At 38.1% G+C, this 16,363-nt stretch overlaps 3 protein-coding genes across 9 annotated transcripts; 2 read left to right on the forward strand and 1 right to left on the reverse strand.

Moving 5' to 3' along the window:
- Positions 1-100: 100 nt before the first annotated feature.
- LOC105703757 (protein O-GlcNAcase) lies at positions 101-8,204 on the reverse strand. Of its 4 annotated transcripts, none has more exons than XM_012432397.1 (13): positions 8,011-8,204; positions 7,730-7,781; positions 7,090-7,423; positions 6,568-7,012; positions 5,895-6,460; positions 5,465-5,782; positions 5,166-5,355; positions 4,452-4,505; positions 3,675-3,760; positions 3,388-3,557; positions 3,097-3,292; positions 2,868-3,027; positions 101-2,685 (listed from the first exon to the last, which is right to left on the reverse strand). In XM_012432397.1, the coding sequence occupies exons 1-13, from the start codon at positions 8,078-8,080 to the stop codon at positions 2,549-2,551; spliced, it is 2,778 nt and encodes a 925-aa protein (XP_012287820.1). In that variant the 5' UTR covers positions 8,081-8,204; the 3' UTR covers positions 101-2,548. The 4 variants fall into 4 exon arrangements, with proteins under 4 accessions (XP_012287820.1, XP_012287819.1, XP_012287818.1 ...); XM_012432396.1 differs by having other exon boundaries at positions 5,166-5,340; positions 5,880-6,460; XM_012432395.1 differs by having other exon boundaries at positions 5,880-6,460.
- An 868-nt stretch (positions 8,205-9,072) lies between these two features.
- LOC105703782 (isocitrate dehydrogenase [NAD] subunit beta, mitochondrial) lies at positions 9,073-11,652 on the forward strand. Its single transcript, XM_012432444.2, has 6 exons — positions 9,073-9,132; positions 9,711-9,773; positions 9,831-10,040; positions 10,299-10,690; positions 10,761-10,950; positions 11,025-11,652. The coding sequence occupies exons 1-6, from the start codon at positions 9,091-9,093 to the stop codon at positions 11,253-11,255; spliced, it is 1,128 nt and encodes a 375-aa protein (XP_012287867.1). The 5' UTR covers positions 9,073-9,090; the 3' UTR covers positions 11,256-11,652.
- Positions 11,653-12,140: 488 nt separating this feature from the next.
- LOC105703739 (GTP-binding protein 2) lies at positions 12,141-16,359 on the forward strand. 4 transcript variants are annotated; one of them, XM_012432354.2, is made up of 8 exons: positions 12,141-12,312; positions 13,251-13,552; positions 13,626-13,922; positions 14,021-14,281; positions 14,341-14,734; positions 14,827-15,112; positions 15,222-15,293; positions 15,380-15,503. In XM_012432354.2, exons 2-8 carry the CDS (start codon positions 13,258-13,260, stop codon positions 15,386-15,388), a joined length of 1,614 nt encoding a protein of 537 aa, XP_012287777.1. In that variant the 5' UTR covers positions 12,141-12,312; positions 13,251-13,257; the 3' UTR covers positions 15,389-15,503. The 4 variants fall into 4 exon arrangements, with proteins under 4 accessions (XP_012287777.1, XP_012287776.1, XP_012287775.1 ...); XM_012432353.2 differs by having other exon boundaries at positions 12,144-12,350; positions 13,254-13,552; positions 15,222-16,359; XM_012432352.1 differs by having other exon boundaries at positions 12,145-12,350; positions 15,222-16,359.
- Positions 16,360-16,363: the final 4 nt, after the last annotated feature.

A 16,363-nucleotide genomic window follows, 5' to 3' on the forward strand; every position in this document is an offset into this window, starting at 1 on the left:
ATTTTTTCTAAATGAAAGCGTAATGTACTTATCCGACAATTATTATATCTACGATGAACCCAATTTAAAAATGAAACATTTAATTCTGACAATGTTTGAATTCGTTTCAGTTCGCATTTATTTCGTTTCAATTACTGGGATGTTACGACATGAATTAAAAATTATGTATACGTAGCGCGTGCAATTATGGCTGTATTAGGTTTGAACATATTATTAGAAAAAGAAAAAGAAAATAAACAAAAAAAAAATGAATTAGTAAATAAAGCTGCAAGGAAGTGAATAACTTTTATCTTTCTCTTCCCGACAATCTTTGACACAATATGCAGTCACTGAAATACATTATCAGGCCGTGGATAAAAATATTAATAAAAACAACAGATACGTTGTTGCTACACAGATTTCCTAATCCGCCCAGCTACAAGGCTGTTGTTTGATACGTTCGCATCGATTCGATTCAAAAAGAAACTGTCCCTTTGGACAGATGGTTTTCATTTATTTAAAAGGACTTTCTCAGATACCGTATCGCTCTCGCTGCAGCAAACATATCAAACAACCTTTAATGGAGTGCATCGCTACAATAGTATCAACTTCGGTGCAGTTGACTGACAATTACAAAATGTATATTACTTTTACGAAAACATGGTAGTGAGACTATGAAAAGATATAGTTTCTGTACATTGGTAATCAGCGTCCATTTAGCCTTACATTTCCTCCCAAATGTATAGATTATTGGTTAAAAGTGTTTACAATCTCAATGTTTACCGCATTTGGCTTGTTATTTAAGAGTTACCAGCTTTATCGCCTTTCTGCCGTAATTTAAAATACTCGCAAAATAATGCCTTCGGTACATAAGAGACGTATCGTCATATCACTTTTACATATCCCTAAGAATGTACGTTTAAATCAATTCTTATTAAAGTAATAGTTCTCAACCCACGACTAATATGTAATGCACGTCAAGACGCATTAAAAGTTCGTCCATCTTCCGCATATAATAAATCAATCCGAGTTACTACTTTAACAGTTTTAAAGAAATATTTTACAAAAGTATTTGGCGATACGCCGCTTGTGTATCAATAAAACCCGGATATGTTATCAGGACGTCCGACAAAACTGTACCATTAAACATCCTAACATTTCCAGTTTATCCGAGCTAAATAATCCTTCCTAGATGTGAGATGCCGTATAGAACAAGGGTTCGATAAGTTTATCATTGAGCGACAATGAAAACTCAAGGTGAAGTGAAATACATCGAGACATTTGATCGACTTCGGTAAAAGAGAATCTTCTAAATACCTACATTCCCGACGTTCGTATTAATAATAAAAAATATCAGAGCTCGACGCTAATTCTTAGATGTTTAATGTCTTATTCTTGTTTTATTGGAACTTAATGACTTGAGAAGGATTTCACTTCACCTTAAGGCACCTCTTAAACGCAAGAAGATAATTAAAATCTCCTGGTTCGCTCCTCTTCAGTAATGGCAGTCGAAGCTACTTTTCGATGGAGCCTCCGATTATGATCTAGCAAAATTCATCTAATAGATATCGGGCTAAATATGTACACGTTTAAAATTATTTCTGGATGAACCCTTATAAATATCACTCCCTCGCCATTTTTCCCTGAAACGCCGAATGAGAGATTGAATTTTCTTAACGAAAAAGAAGAAAGTATGAAAGGAAAAAAAAAAGAAAAAGAAATTATAACATGTAACGCATGATTTGACTATATCTTAACGAGCATGTACTCCGAACTATATCGATATTATTTCCGATTGAAACCCACTCAAACTGAATATGGTCCTGTGAACATAATTAGACGTTGATTTCCCAAATATTGCACACTGAGACAATAATCCCGTGGAATTCTCGATATTATCTTTAATTCTCCAGAAACTGAGGATTCGCTAGCACGTTACGTTACATTAAAAATCATCCTTGCATACTGTAAATTGCGATATGACGATTCAACATGACCGATGCTGTCCCAGCTGACGATAAAGAAAAAAAAAGAGAGATTACCACGAAAGCCTAGAATCAATTTCTCAAGGCGATAGAAATCCTTCCTGAGAAATCTCTTTCGTCGTATCCCTGGAATAACATATCCGGGCTCTACCGGAAAACGAAACAGACCCAACATCGCGTGCTCGTTTCTTTCCCTCTGCGCTCGTTCTTCTTTTCTTTTCTCTCTCTCTTTTTTATAAAACATTCCTCCGGATACTTAAACCTAAGACGTATGTACAACGTACGCACTAGAACCTCATTCTCCACGAACACAGAACGGCTCAGTCAGTGTTCTTGGTACACGCGCACGTTAACGACTCTTACCATTCCCCTGAAAAAATGTCTGCAGATATGCACGTACGTCTGAAAAAATCGGCGCACTTTCGCGGCACCTCGAATACCTGCGGTCGTTCGTCCACAATTACCGTCTGAATACTTGTGCAATTAATATTCGACCTACTCGTTCAGGTATTCGCAGCTCTTTCCAAGGCTGGGTTGAATAGCAATATCTTGTTAACAAATATCACAGGTGTGCTCGCCCTTTGTTAGAAACTCCTACACATTGTTACTACCGATGTGTTCTCCTCTTGCGACTGGTTAACGTCGACGAATCCGAGTTTCCCATAAAACTCGTGCATCTCCTTGTCCGCAACTGGTATCAGAGAGTGAACACCAAAAGACCCTGCAATACGAATAATTGTTCATAAAATAGAATTCCATATTATCAAACTGATATGGCTTTAGAGACTAGGCATTTATCAAGGTGAAGTGAAAGACGTCGAGAGTATTTTATCGAAAGTAAGAATAGAAAAAAAATAAAGGAAATCTTTTACCATAAGGCTAAAAGTGATTTTAAATGCATACCATTAGCTCTTAAGGCAGCAAGGACACAAGTAATGAGTCTCTTAGGAATGGACTGGTCAGTCACCGATGGCAAGACTGCGCAGGAAATCTGAGACGGATGTTGCCTGCAAATTTGCTCCGGAACTTCTGACACGAAAGAATGGAAGTACTCGATGGCATCCTGCAAGCACAGCGTAACGCATTAATTATAAGTTGAATTAAGAGAGAGAAAAAGGAAAGACAAATTTACTTTGATATTAGATGGCATATCCTCTGTGGTGATTTCCAGAGGATATTTTAACCGGAACTCTGGTATCAAGGATACTGCCATTTTCTGATTGTAGGTCTTTATGTTTAAGGCAGCAAGGGCATAACCGACAATACCGTCTTCGTCCTCGACCACCATACACATTTCAGGACAGAGTGTCAAATATCCAGCGACGAGTCTGAAAACCCACGTAAAGAAAAACATAAAATCAAATGAAATCGTATTATTTCTAGATCTCTTAAATGTTCTCCACTTCTCTCGTGATTTCCTCACCTATCTGCTACAGCGGAGGAAGTCGTGCATCCTGCAATTCGATTACAAGCTGCATGAACTGCATCCTCGTCCCCAGACTCGTAAGGCCTGATCGTGTATATTTTACTGCTGGGAACTTCCGGTGCTTTGTACACGAACAAATCATTTCCACTGTCTACAGGAATCAATCTCTAAAAAGTATATACAGAAATGTATGTACAAAAAAATAATAAGATATATATAAAGAAAGTTACATCAGATAAAGAGTATCGAATGCTAAACAATTTCAATATTGTACATAACAATACCTGTAAATCAGCAGTTAATCCGCCCCGAAACACCCAAGGTTCTTGGTCTCCGCTCATGAAAGTTTCCTTCCATCCATTCGAGAACCCTATTACAAAGTGAGAAAATTCCTTCTATTAAAATAGAGAACAATAATTGAAAACAATCACCATCGCGGCGCAGTTCAAATAAGGAGAATTCCATTTCGCAAGGATTTAAGTTTCCTTAAAGTGTACGTCATGACTTTAAGTGAATCGATGTATCGTCACTTCCACTCTTGCCAACTAAATTCTTTTTCTTCCTATAGAATCCTAAACAACATTCAACGATGAACATTTCGCGAGAATAAATGGATTAAAGTCAAGTGAGAATATCAGACAATATTAAGCAGGTCTGGATTTATGAAACTTAAATCATTTTTCTTTCTTGAAAATTAGAAAAATTTAGGAAATTCTAAATAGACAATCAAGAGCAAGAATGGAGACCACATTGATCCACGAAACAACAAAGGCTCAGTACTCTCCCTTTCCTCCTTATCTCGATCTTACGATCGAAACGATAAGAAAGCGATCGATCAACTATTCGCAAGAAACGTTTCGGTTGTCATTAACGAATGATGGAGGATGATCGTTAATGTCGTGATTCAGTGCTACACAATTACACGTCACCCTTGCACATTGTTGCACGAAATTCGAGATTGATAACATTGTCGCATAGTTTAACGAGGAATTCGAGACTTCGCAATGCGAGTGTTAGGTTTCCTCTTAGACGAATTACTGAATAACTTGTAGTTCGCGTACATGTATAGCTGCCCTGGGTAAATGTAGTCATCGTCGACGGGAATCTGCCACACGCTATCAACAAGAGAAAAACAAAAATGCCAAGTTAATAATTAATCGATAAATCACACCTTTCCAAAATTGATTAACAGCCGAGAGGGACGGTACGAGCCTAGTATAAATCGCGCCATGAAACTCAGCTTAATTGGGATTTACTTATCGAATAGAAATTATTTAAAACTTCCAAAATTAGGAATATCAATGTTTTCCATCGACAAGTACTTGGCCCTCACGTATGTTAGCTGCAAGGAAGTCAATCGTCGTGTTAATAGTTGACACAAGAAGAATGGAATCGACACGACACTTGTCACGTTGCATGCAAATACTCCATTTCTGGAATTATTAATTTCATTTATGACATTAAATGTAATTTCTGAATGAATATGTATATATTAAAGATATTCATTCCGCACTCAAAAGTTGTTTAAAACTAAAATTTTAGACAAAAATTGGGTTAAGCGGTATCATCCATATCTAAGATATTAACTTGCCTTGCTTAGTCTTAGCCAACAAATGCTTCCAGAATAAATTATTACTAATTTGGTTTATTCTAATTATTTTGTATAGCAGGTAACGAGCCAGAAAGAGTACCGCGCCGTAAAAACGAAATGTTAACCTTACTTTTACATACTTCTAGGTTAGAATATTGGAAATTAGATGGTCTTCTCAACTTACCTAGCCACTTAACGTAGCTGTTCAAAAGAGAAACAACTCCCCTCATGTCCCAAACGTACGAGTACAGATCATACAGCAATTCTCGATTGTTACAGTAAGTAAGTCGTTGAAACAGTCTGTTTACAGCGTTGCACATCTCGTTCATTTTAGCAGCTCGTGCGTGCCATTCTTCGGTCTGCAATTTTAACAACTGCATAATAAGTTATAACCTGGACCTGATTTCAATCGATAACAATTCAAATAAAAAGATATTTCAGAAAATAAACTACTGTCTAAAGTTGCAGCTTCTCGTTACTTACGTCAGCCTTTGATGCAGATTCATCTTCTTCTTTCAACTTATTAATGACGACATGTGCGTTACTTTTCAGCCAGTTAAATTCCTGTAGCAACTGTATTCCCTGACCACCGTGCTCGAATGGCAAATAAAATAAGTCACACAATAACGATAGGTCTTCGTGAGTGAGTTGTTTATCTTCCTCTTTAGGATCTAACACGTCCACGTCCGATTTATTATGGTTCTCATGGTTCTCATTTTCAACAATCATCTGCATTCCATTCGTTGTAGGTGAAGATCCATCCAGTTCTACTTGCATACTTCCAGAAGCTCCGCTGCATGTCTGTCGAAGAAAGTAAAATTTACTATCAGTGTATCAGTGTATATAAAAAAAATACAAATCTAAACGTAAGAGTTCTTAAATTATTTTAATAACTAACAGAAGTAATTTCTACCATGGCATCATCATCTGTCGAGGCTTTTGATGCAAAATGAGCTGGTGAACTTCCAGGGGTTACGTTACAGTCCATAGGTTCAGTTGAAGGTGGAGGCTGCATGGATGGTTCATTTGTTAAAACCACCGTCGATACTATGGGTTCACTTATCACTTTTGTTTCAGACACCAACGAATTCATAACAGGACCAGCTGGAGGCTGCGGAAAATTCTCGCTACAGGTCACAGTTGAACAAACTTCAGCCAATGCTTGAAGATGATTTGAATTAGTTGTGGGGGCTGGTGTGGCAGGAACTGTAGTAGTCGTTGTTGAGGTTAGGCTCATGCACGTGTTGACGGAAGGGATTATAGGAATAGGAATCGTAGGTGCCACACATGGCTGTGGTTTTGCAATAACACCCCACGCAGCTCGTTTCTTGCTGAATTCAGCTAACCAATCGTTAATTGCATTTTTCAAGGCATGTCGAGGATGGTACATGTTGGGCGAGAGTGTGGAAGGAACGTCTTCTCCAATGACACCATCTTCTGTCTCTGTTTCTAGTTTAATATCCGCCGATACTGTGTCATCTGGAAAGCCAAAAGGGATTGATATCAAATCAGTTTACTGAATGATTTATTGTCGTTAAATATTATAGTTGTTTCTTGAAATGACAAATCAAAGAATTAATACTTACTTAAGCTTAAGTCTCGTTTTCCGTCGACATTACACCTGCTCCATTGAGCTAGAGTATGTATAGCGACAAAGTTGGCCCCGTACTCGCAGTTGGGATTCGTTAAAACCCCTCTGAGCTTGGGAATAAGATCGGGAGATCTCCCAGAGTAAGGCCCAAGGAAGACACGCTTTTGATCGTAGTCATTAGCATGCAAGTTATCCCAAATAACAGGAGGTCTTCTTAATACTTCCGTAATTTCTTCTATGGACTCCATAGTTAATAGGCGAGATATGACCTTTGGCCCAGTCCACATTATGTCTATTTCTTGTGCCAATTTACTACCTAATGTATTCAGATATTCCGACGTTGACACGTTAGGCATCGCACGAGTAGCGCAGTATTGTGTGGGACATAAAAGAAAGTGTGGTTGCCCGAGGTGTTGAAAAATATCATTTGTCACAGAGACCTAAATCATTAGAAATTAATTAACCTTTGCAGAGAAATTTATGTTATAATTTATAGCCAATCTCTTCAGAAGTGTACCTGTGCGTGTGCAAAAGACTGAAAGACTTCTTTGTCCGCTTCACTCATTTCAGGTTCAATGTCGTCAAAAAGCAGAGCGAATGCTGTGCATCCGAACTGATTTACTTGCTCTAATTTCCTTTTCAATGCTGTCACCTCCTTTGCACTCGAATATGTAATATCCAAGCCAGGAGACAAAGCATAGTAAAAGGTAATACCGCATTCACGTGCAGCCGTTATTAAACCTGTTAAATGTTCGGCTTCTTCTACAGTGTACAAGTCTCGCCAGTACGCACGGTGCTTGTAATCATCTTTCGGAGCATACAGATACGAATCCATTCCCCATTTCTTTAACCTAAGAATGCGTATACTTTAGATACGTACTAGAACTTGTATTAAAAAAAAAAAAGATGTGACGAAAGTATCACCCATTGCACAAATTTAAGAATCCAATTTCAATACATTTACTTCATTTCCAAGAAGCTCAAATCGTTATAACATTTTGAAAGCATAAAAATACTTTCTACGCTTTAAGATAATCATCAATTAATGAGAGTTTTAAACAACTTAGATCCTATCATGTGGATTATAGAATGAAAATAATCCACACTTGATATACCAGTTTACCGAAAGCCACGACAGACTCGGAAAGCATACTCACTTCTGAAATAAATCCTTTCGTTGCTCGGTGGTCCAAGGACGACCATAAAATCCTGAAACGCAAGTGTTGGATTAGATGAAAAGCAACAAAATGATATCACCTAAAATAAATAACAATGTAATTATGTGAACAATGCCAGCCGGTTGGCAACTTATCGCAGTTTAATAGATAATCATACCAGTGACAGATTTTTTCGGACAAATCTCTCTCTTATTATTAACACATATACGCTGACAATAGCAGAAAGAATGGATAGGAAATGTATTCTCCCATAAAAGTACCTTCCACCACACCGCAGATAAAGTTTCCATTCTTGACATTAGCATTCGTTGCACCGTTTGTCTCGGCCATTGTGCGACGAACTAAACGGAGTTAGGTTTAAAGAACAGCGAACGATATCATGGATATCACGAATCCAGTTTCGTCTTTAGAAGTCGAAACAGTTAACGGCTCCACTGCACATGCACTTATAAGACAGGGTGACCGCCATGTTGTTTTCCTCTAATCCCACTAGACTTGTTACTAGAATTGCTAGGGATAACCCAGCTCACGGCGCCAACTTTAAAATATTTCAAGTAACCAATAGGAGGGAACAGACGGAAGTCAGCTAATGCTGCTCTTATAACGATGGTTCCACAAAATGCTGTCAAGTTATGTTAAATTATCCTCACTCGCATCCCAAAAATCCTCCGATGGCTATATAATACACAAGATGTACAATTTTTAGATCAGAATATTTACATTATTAAAAATTCTCTGGCCGTATGATGCTCTCGAATATAAAGTGGAACTCCACCTTCATGTTACATTTCTTGAACTCCTTTCTTGTGTTTGCTTTTCATGGATCAGAGAAGCCAACATTCAATATTCTCTAGGAAAAATGGCGCTCGTTTAAATGTGGTTTAATTTGCTGTGTTTTATTCTGCAATGAAGGGTAGCTTTATACTCATCAGGGTACACGAATATGTCTAGTAATTAAAGGAATTTCTTAAATGAACTCCTTGATGGTGTCGGAATGTATGCGAAAGAGTAACTTTCTCTGCAAGAATTAAATCAGCCTTTATTTTAAATCTTACTTTACAATGTGTCGACATAGCTTAACAGTTGCGCGAACGCTCACTGCGCATCCGAATTATGCAGGGCCGTCCAACGAAAATGAAAATCCTTTCCCTTTTCACGACAGTTTGAAATTCGACATTTTTTCTGTAATTCTATGAAAATGACAGAAAATCGATAGAAATGTTTATAGGCAATACTTTCGCAATGGGTTTATGTTTGAACTTGTTATGAGACGGTCGAAAATGTGGACGATAAGTTAGGTTAGGTACAGGTACGTCACTGCTCGGAGTCCATCGTGGAAAATGGCTTTGCTAGTGAGGAACGTCCACAAAATACTTTCCCAGGTAACTGAAAAGCTCATGATAACAAGAAGGAGCGATTTGGAAAATATCCTCTTATCCGCAGAGAAAGATTGTGAATTAAAGTAGTCGCGTTTAGTTTTTAAAAATGAGGTCCTCATAATCTCGAACGTCGAGGTAGCGCATTTTCGCAAGGACGTTGGACAAAGTTAAAGTAACGAAGATATAAATAAACCATTTTCAAACACTCGGAGCTCTGATTTGTGTTTTAGAGTTATCGTGAAATTATAAGGTGTAATTAAAAGGTAATCCTTATGCGTTCTCCCAAACAGCAGTTGCGAGTTACTGATAATAAGTTGCACAAATGTGGAGCACAAGTTGCGATCTTATCAGCTGATGTTATTTTATATAATTTCTTTCCACCTTGAAGTGATTCTTTTTAACTCGACTGATTACTCAAAGCAATTGAGAATGTAATTGTCCCGCTTTAAGTTAAGGTGTTAAAGAAGCCATAACATTGAATCAATACTAATTTAATTAAAAAGTCAAGGTGAAACGATACTCGTATATGAAGATCGAATTCAGTGACTGATAAGGTACAGTGATCTTTGTTTCATTTTCAGGCTTCGCAAAAGGGAACAGTCGTTAGGGCTCTTCATGCTAGCATAGTTCGGCAACAAGATGCGGTAAGAAATTGTAAGATGTGGTAATAGGGATGTTTCTTATCGAGATGGATTTTTTAGGAGGTAGAGCAGTCAGAGAAAATAAAATGTACCTTAATCCCTGGAGATGGCGTAGGGCCAGAACTCGTGGTCTCGGTAACGAATGTATTCAAAGCTGCCAATGTCCCGGTTGAATTTGAGCCTTATTTTCTCTCCGAAGTCAATCCAACATTGAGTGCTCCGTTAGAGCAGGTCTCTAATAGCATCGCTAGAAACCAAGTGTGCTTGAAGGTATATAAACATTGTTCCCATCGATCGTATTACCATAAAGTATCTTTTGAAATAAATTCCACTAAAAGCTCGTTTTACTTTAAAACTTTGGAAAGGTGAACAAATGATTTAATTTCACTTTTTAAAAGTATGTGTACTCAATATGTATTGAGCAGAAATCGCAGAGTAGCCGTATTTACTGAATCAAAGATATTTAAACGTAGTTTAATTTTCCAATTATCAAAGTAAAATGACCTTAAAATAGTATAATTATTACAGGGAATATTGGCCACCCCTGATCATTCCCATACTGGTGAACTACAAACCCTGAACATGAAACTGCGCCGGAGTTTAGATTTATACTCTAACGTGGTTCATGTAAAATCGTTGCCTGGTATCAAATCTCGACATCAAAATGTCGATTGTATAATCATTCGAGAACAGACTGAAGGTGAATATTCTGCTTTGGAGCATGAATCTGTGAAAGGCGTCATCGAGTGCCTGAAGATTGTGACAGCGGTAAAAAGTCAGAGGATCGCAAAATTTGCCTTCGATTATGCAGTGAAGAACAAACGTAAGAAGGTTACTTGCGTTCATAAAGCAAATATCATGAAACTTGGAGACGGTCTGTTTCTCAGATCTTGCCAAGAAATCGCCAAACTCTATCCTAGGTAAGAAACAAAAAACCGTTTCATTCTCCCTGTTAGACTCTAATGTTGTGACCTTTATTTTGAAGAGCAGAATTCAATTTGAAACCATGATAGTGGATAACTGTACAATGCAAATGGTATCAAATCCTCATCAATTTGACGTGATGGTTCTACCTAATTTATATGGTAACATCGTCGATAATCTTGCGTCGGGATTGGTGGGTGGAGCCGGAGTAGTTGCTGGTGCCAGTTACAGCCCTGAATGTGTCGTGTTTGAACCTGTGAGATGTTATATCGTTAAAAAAACTGTCTACTATAATTACAAAATATAACTTTTTTTTTTTCCTATAAACAGGGTGCGAGACATACCTACTCAGAGGCTGTAGGCAAGAACGTAGCAAACCCAACCGCCATGCTACTGTGTGGAGTGAAGCTTTTAAATCATGTAAACCTTGGTAAATATGCTGAACGGATCAGGGATGCACTAAATCGTGTTCTGAATGACGGAAAAGTCCGCACGAAGGATCTGGGCGGACAAAGCTCAACAACGGAATTTACTGCTGCTGTAATTAGTTGCCTCCGCTAAGACAAACATCGTTTCTCACTATTCCGTAAAGGATTCATGTAACGTAGAGTGTTTCTCTCAGTGTTCCCATGCATTCACCATGAAACATGGTATGGACATTCATTGTAATTTTTATTTAGTTTGATCTCGAAGATGGTAACTAATGTTTTATGGCTAGAATGCATGTCATTACTGAGCCATAAGAATTAGATATATAATTTATCTGATTCCACATATTGTCCATCGCAATAAGCATCTAAGAATCGCGTTTCAAGTGTCACCCGAGATGACTTATTTAAATCATTGTCATGAAAAATGCTTTAAAAAGAAAAAAAAACTAGGCCACCTGTTGTACCATAGACCAGTGCTGTAATATATTCAAACTGTAAAATAATAAATTATACATCGTAAAACAGTATATGTGTGTAATACCTTTGATTTCAATCTTACAATTGTGTACAGTGTCCCTGACCATCAATCCACTATCGTTAAAATAGAAAGGAATGATTTACATGAAAATCCCGAAAAACTGATAAGTAAAACCAGCATGTCCTATCAAATGGTGATAATTTCAACTTTCTTTAATAATAATTAATTTCAAATTCATCTCTGTGACGACGTCTCGCGGCCCGTCAAATGGCGGACCTCCTCTTTATTGTGTAATTCTAGATATGTTCATAAAGTCATTTGAAGCCGCCATTTGGGCCCCGGAAACTCTCCACCAATTACAGCGTGTCATCTTCGAATGCGGCGTCGTGATTGGTCCACAGGTTTTGGTGGTAACCAATGACAACCATCAAAAATTGGCGGGAGCCAATGAGCGTCGAGGATAGTCGGATTGACGGCGCGAAATTTTTCAAGCGTGGTTCTAGGTGCATCGCTTTTTCTATGGCGGCCACACTTCCTAGTATTGCATCACTTTAGCAGTGGCCTGTAGCAAATTTCGCCAGGTTGTGCCAGACTCTCCAATGACAGCCAACGTTATGGCTGAGTGTCTGGTCGGGGACATCGGTTGAAGTTGACAGTTTTCCACCGCTAGGATAATTTTATTACGCCAACTCCTGATTTTCAACCCAAGGTGCGACTCTGATGCACGATTCGAATCTCCTCTAAGTGGTGCGATCTTTCTACACTTAAAATTCCCCGAAAATTCCTGCGTTTGCCTAGCCATATTTCTCGTGTTGTCTTTCAGCTGTCACTTTGCGTCATGTCAACATCGCTTTCAAAATTGTACGTCATCCCGAAGGTTGACGAAAGGTTACAATGTCGATTATTTAGGGAAAGGTCGTCGAAATCTTTTCGCGAATTGTGTACATGTTATTTTTTCTTACACAATTACCGTTTACATACTGTGAAAATATTGTTATCCATACATATATATATCTGTAAAATATACCTTGCGATTCAATAATTTGCATATCGGTGTTAAGATCGATCACATATGTCGGATCAAACATGTGTTATGATGTATGATCATTACCAAATTGCTGGCTACTTGCCCTGCGAACGGAATAGAAAGTTATCGTTTGTGCCAAAAACCGTTCTTAAGTAATCGGCAATATTTCATTTAACAGAATTCAATCACAAGTTCACATTAACAATTTGAAATTCATAAGTAAAGCAATCTTGCATTAATTCCGTTGACTTTACACATCCACGCACCTTTACGCTCGAGCTAATTTGATACAACAATGCCTTTTTTTTTTTTAGTAACAAACTAAAATTGCAAGTTTGTATTATAGAAGGATTAGTACAAGTTTTAATGTGTATTATTAAAATTTCAGCATATAAAAAATATCTATGTACCCCAAGTGGATTTGAACCGGCAACAGTGCTTCTCCATAGCTACTTCTTTAGCTGATCTATCAACCACTGAGCTATCAATGCTTTTACTAACAGCTTATATTTTTTTCTATTTACATTAATCATGTTTTATTTGAGTATATTAAAATTGAATGTTGCCCCCGATTTATAAATTAACCTTAAATAAATGAAAAAATGTTTCTCATTTTTCAGTAGGAACATGGAGTCGTTACTGGGATTATTCGACCCTGGGGAAAAGAAACAATCTCGGAGCAAATGGAAGGACTTTGAAGGGGAGAAAAATGGATCGTTTGACTGTGAAAATTCTGGAGCCGACGAGGACCGTGAAGGTAGCAATGTAGAAAACGAAGTGAGACTGCCCCCGGAACCAGAACAGGGAAATATAGAATATAAGTTAAAGTTGATTAATCCGTCTAGTCAAAGATTTGAGCATCTTGTGACTCAAATGAAATGGCGGCTTCAAGAGGGTCATGGCGAGGCTATTTATCAAATTGGTATGATTTTAAAGATTCCTGACATTAAATAAATTCATACGTTATTTGAGTTTGGTTGTTCTAATGGTTTTAGGTGTCGAGGATAACGGGAGACTGATAGGCTTGTCCAAGGATGAGATGAAAGCATCCTTGAAGACACTGACTGACATGGCAACCAGACTCGGAGCCACGACGAGCATTCTCCGAGAGAGAATCGCTAGTCGTAAACACAAAAATAGCAAGATTAAAAAGCTCGACCTGGAGGACAGGAAAGTAGCGGAAGTCTTAGTGAAGAAACTTAGGAAATATGACAGAGTAGATCAAGATAGCATGGTAGAATTGAGACTGGCCGTCACTGGTGGGCAAGATGCTGGAAAATCTACCCTCTTAGGTAATTAAATACCTACCTAAGCCATCTCTCTCTGCGCTACTTAACTTAAATTAAATTTATAGCTCCTCTCTTAACAAAATTATTTTACTCAATTCTAGGTGTATTAACACAAGGAGAATTGGACAATGGCAGAGGAAGAGCCAGGCTGAACATGTTTCGCCACCTTCATGAAATCAGGAGTGGACGGACTTCCTCGATATCGCATGAGATCATTGGATTCGATAGCGAGGGGAACGTCTTAAATTATGGAGAAATGACAACGGCTGAAGAGATATGCGAGCATTCGTCAAAAGTTGTTACATTCATTGATTTGGCTGGTCACCGAAAGTACCTGAGAACGACGTTACTAGGACTTACTGGTAAATACATATTTTCAAATACAAAGCCGTATCACTGTTCTCTAATGACTGTGTTTTAGGTTATTCTCCACATCATGTTATGCTTGTGATAGCACCCCCCTTAAACGAGGCAGCACAAGAACATTTAGCACTGTGCTTAGTTCTACGCCTTCCATTTTTCGTTGTATTAACAAAAATTGATCTCGGCTTCTGCGACACTCGTGAGCTGTTAATGCAATTAGAAGCCTCTCTGCGTACTCAAGGTTGTTCCAAACAACTAGTTCTGTGTAACAACAATAATGATGTGCCGGAAAGTTGTGAAATGGATGTAATTCCGGTATTCACTGTCAGTTGTGTCACCGGAGAGGGCTTGGAGGTATTAACTAAATTTATCAGAGACTTGCCCCCTACACAGAATACCCCTGCAGATTCTGACCCGGAGTCTTGTCTTTTCCAAATCGATGAGACCTTCAGGTACAAATTATGTTTTCGTTAATAGAATTATTACGACTCTATACACTCAATGTCTATACAAAGAGACAAGTTATTTCAATTTATTTATACAGGGTAGCAGGGCTGACCGAGCCAGTATTGGGCGGTTTGTTAGTAAAGGGTGCAATTGCACCCGGAGCACGACTGCTAGTGGGTCCTTTACCAAATGGTGAATTTAGACCTGTAAAAGTAGTTAGTTTACATCGCAATAAAGCACCTTGTTGTCTCGTACGAGCGTCACAAAGTGCCAGCTTAACTTTAGCACCTTCTACGAATCGAGACCCACCTCTGCCACACTTAAGACCCGGAATGGTGCTGGTCTCTTTACGTGAACACCCCCACGCCACTCTCTTCTTTCAGGTAAATCTAATTCAGAGTTAACTAATTAATTATTCTGCTTTAAATGAAAAATTAATAAAAGTGTATCGGAGGAAAAAATTAGCAAGTAAAAATGCTCCTCTGGTTTTAGGCTACCGTCCTGATAGTTTATCACACCACTTCGATATATCCAGGATTTCAGGCAACGATCCATGTTGGTAACGTAAGGCAAACTTGTGTTATCGAAGGAATTATGGATCTGAAAGAGACTGGACTGCAAACGAATGACAGAGCATCTGTTTTATTCAGATTCGTTAGTCATCCAGAGTATCTCCATGTTGGGATGCACCTATTGTTTAGAGAGGGCCGCACAAAAGGCATCGGGAAAATCACGCAAATATTTCCCATGATTGACTCGCAGAACGAACCAGAGCAAGTCTGCTAACTTCTGAATAATTAAACTATTGATTAATATTCTTGCTGCAGTTAACTAATTACGCGGCAAGGAACGTGTTACCATTACTGGAGAACTGTGTTAAGGTTCCGGAATTTTCTAAACGATAACGAGAAATGTTTAGCAGGTACTTCGTTGTGAGTTATCAATTTACTAGTGCAAGCCTCGAGGTTTTATGCACATCGATGCAGTAAGATATAGAAAAGAATCCCTAGACCTTCGTTAAGAAAAATATTCAAATAGTAATGAGTGCACATAAGTCCCCTTCTCTTTGTATCGATAAGATAAGAATGGGATAAATTATCTCCCAAAGGCGGGAATAACTATTTTATGCCTGACGTTACGAACAATCTGTACAGTTTCGTTTTTTTCTCGAACTGCTCCCAAGGAGATTAGATCTTAACTTACAAATGTATAACAATATGTCTTTAAGAAATGTTTCTTATGCTTCGATATTTCGTTTGCTATTTACGAGTTCTTTGTTCTAGCAAGCTCAATGCGTACAGTGACTTTTGCTTAACAGTTTCACCGCAACAAAAATGTTAGAACTAGTGATATCCGCCTAATTCGGAAGAAGGAACCGTTTCTCCTTTCTTTTTCTTTCGAATCGTTTAGTGTATGTACATTTACTATACGCTATTCGTACTATAGAATTTAAGACCATATTGTATCTAGACGTACAGTACAAATTATTTTTTTGTATAAAAAACGTGATTCATTTAAACGACTTCGGCGGTGGTCACTTCTGATCCTAGTTATCGTTGGTCGTAAATTTAGGAAGAGGAAAGCGAGAAAGCTGCAACCGAGTTGAACATTATTAAATATATTCGATTTACAAT

The sequence above is a fragment of the Orussus abietinus genome, unplaced genomic scaffold (assembly GCF_000612105.2).
Source record: "Orussus abietinus isolate OABI.00-Male unplaced genomic scaffold, Oabi_2.0 scaffold43, whole genome shotgun sequence".
In the NCBI taxonomy this organism is placed as follows: Eukaryota; Metazoa; Arthropoda; class Insecta; order Hymenoptera; family Orussidae; genus Orussus; species Orussus abietinus.

Coding starts and splice junctions, on each gene's coding strand:
- LOC105703757 (XM_012432395.1), bottom strand. CDS start 8,080: ATGGCCGAGACAAACGGTGCAACGAATGCTAATGTCAAGAATGGAAAC. Junction 7,424..7,729: donor CGAAAGGATTTATTTCAGAA/GTGAGTATGCTT, acceptor ACGCATTCTTAG/GTTAAAGAAATGGGGAATGG. Junction 3,293..3,387: donor TCCTCCGCTGTAGCAGATAG/GTGAGGAAATCA, acceptor GTGGGTTTTCAG/ACTCGTCGCTGGATATTTGA.
- LOC105703739 (XM_012432353.2), top strand. CDS start 13,258: ATGGAGTCGTTACTGGGATTATTCGACCCTGGGGAAAAGAAACAATCT. Junction 13,923..14,020: donor TGGAAAATCTACCCTCTTAG/GTAATTAAATAC, acceptor ACTCAATTCTAG/GTGTATTAACACAAGGAGAA. Junction 14,282..14,340: donor GACGTTACTAGGACTTACTG/GTAAATACATAT, acceptor ACTGTGTTTTAG/GTTATTCTCCACATCATGTT.
- LOC105703782 (XM_012432444.2), top strand. CDS start 9,091: ATGGCTTTGCTAGTGAGGAACGTCCACAAAATACTTTCCCAG. Junction 9,774..9,830: donor TAGTTCGGCAACAAGATGCG/GTAAGAAATTGT, acceptor TGGATTTTTTAG/GAGGTAGAGCAGTCAGAGAA. Junction 10,951..11,024: donor AATGTGTCGTGTTTGAACCT/GTGAGATGTTAT, acceptor TCCTATAAACAG/GGTGCGAGACATACCTACTC.